The sequence below is a fragment of the Montipora foliosa genome, unplaced genomic scaffold (assembly GCF_036669935.1).
Source record: "Montipora foliosa isolate CH-2021 unplaced genomic scaffold, ASM3666993v2 scaffold_320, whole genome shotgun sequence".
NCBI classification, from domain to species: domain Eukaryota; kingdom Metazoa; phylum Cnidaria; class Anthozoa; order Scleractinia; family Acroporidae; genus Montipora; species Montipora foliosa.
In genome coordinates this window covers 25,001-26,915 of record NW_027179620.1, presented here as the reverse complement: position 1 = coordinate 26,915, position 1,915 = coordinate 25,001, and the positions used below count along the sequence as shown (strand labels likewise).

Below are 1,915 nucleotides of genomic sequence, written 5' to 3'. Positions count from 1 at the left end.
AACTAATTTTGCATAATATTGATGCAGATTGTAAATTGACCCACAAATCTTCATACCGTTCTGTGGCTAAGAGGGAGGAAGCAGTCATGCAAGTAATCAAGGACCTACAGTCCATAGATGCCTTCAAATTTGTAAAGGGCCGGCAAGGTCACCCCTCTTTTTCCAAATTTAGTGCAAATTTTTTCGAAAGCCTTGACTACAGGCAACTGCATAAGTGGATCAAGGACACTCTGCAGACATGGAGTTCTATTTATGAAAAAAACTAACTTGTTGCTTTGTGATAAATTTACACATCATTCAAGATAACAAGAAGAGAAATCTTATTGAATTTTCCTTTACTATTTCATCTTTATAAGATTTTCTGTTTTGAATCAGAATTCAAGAATGGAGAGAACACTCCTCTTACATGTACATGTAAGGTTGCCATAATCTTTATATAAACTTAAAAAGGTGTCAGGTATGGGGCAAAACATGTGATATATTTGCATTAAAGAAAGCATTTATATAATTCAGTGAGTTTCCATGTGATTGCAAAATGGTAAATTCCAGAGTGAGATGAGACTTTTGTTACAAACCCCATAATCATTATTGTACTGAGGCAATTCTGATATTGCATTCATTTAATAATTTTTAAGAAATAAAGGTACATGTATTCTGGTCTACTCTGATGTAATTATTGTTTCAACTCTACTCTCTCAGAAGCTGGCCATGTCCCTCTTTTATTTAAGTTTTTTTTTTGGGGAGGGGGTGGGGTGGGGTTTACTCTCTGGCTACTTTTAGTAACACATTGGAAATCGAAAAGACGCTATTGAGTTGATCACAACCAAGTTAAAATGACCAAAATTCCATTAAAAGACTATCAGAATGCAAAGAAACTATCCACAGATGTTTTTACTGGCAGATGACCAAGATAAAGAAGGGTTCAAACTTGAAAACGTTGGCTCAAGTTACGCTGTCGTAACTCACTAAAAATCGGTTGTACTATATGTTGATTCAACCTTTCGTCATAGAATCACTATTAATATTTCCTTAGCAAATTAGAAATTCATTAACACAGTGTTCACAGTTTAAAGACCACAAAATGTATGAAAACCTGTCTGTTCTTTAGAAATTCATGCAATGAATCAGCCATTTGGAAAGATTGAGGGTAAAATAAAGATAATTGTACCTTGTTTATAAAACCTCCACAACCTCTTCATCCTCACCATCAGTACTTTCTGGGCTGTCACCCAATAATGTTACATCTCTCAACAGAAGTGACAAGTCATCAGATACAGAACATTTTTCAAACCTCATAATGTCGAGGAATTCATCGAAATTTGGAATATCTAAAAATAGCTCCTGTATGAGTTCCAAAACCTTAAGTGCATGAACAATAGAAAAAATGGGACACAACTCCAAAATGTCATTTACAGTAAATAGCCGATGACAATTGGCAACAACATCTTGTACAAGTTGGTCTGAGAATCCATGACAGGAAATGTCATCAAACACTGAATTAGATTTGATAAGACTGTCCTTGACTTCCATTAAAGAATCTGTCAAGTCTAACTTATCCTGGTTGGAAACAGGTCTTGTAAGAAAAAAATCCTTGGTAGCTCCTCCTTCACCTTGTTTAAACTGTTCAAACAGAGGTTTGCTCAATTCACACTGACCACAGCTACACCTTGAAGAACAGTAACTGCAACAGGAGTGTCCAGGCTCTTGTGACTTGATGCACTCATCTATTGGTTTATATGCCGCCACACGAAGACACCCATTTGCCTTGACCATTGCTTTGATATCCTCCTCACAATGACTAAGCTGCTGCCCATGGTAGATGATGAGGACATGACTGGGAAGACCATCTCTTCCAGCTCGCCCAGCCTCTTGATGTTGATCTAGAAGACTTCTAGCAGGTCCCCAGTTCACAATG

The 1,915-nt window shown here is 36.9% G+C and overlaps 1 protein-coding gene across 1 annotated transcript in view; it reads right to left on the bottom strand.

Moving 5' to 3' along the window:
• Positions 1-297: 297 nt before the first annotated feature.
• LOC137987237 (ATP-dependent DNA helicase RecQ-like) overlaps positions 298-1,915 on the bottom strand; it is a 3,291-nt gene continuing 1,673 nt past the window's right edge. The window contains exon 3 of the mRNA XM_068833689.1: positions 298-1,915. This exon is cut by the window's right edge and continues 469 nt beyond it. Within this exon, the coding sequence (XP_068689790.1) occupies positions 1,174-1,915 (742 nt within the window). The 3' untranslated portion in view covers positions 298-1,173.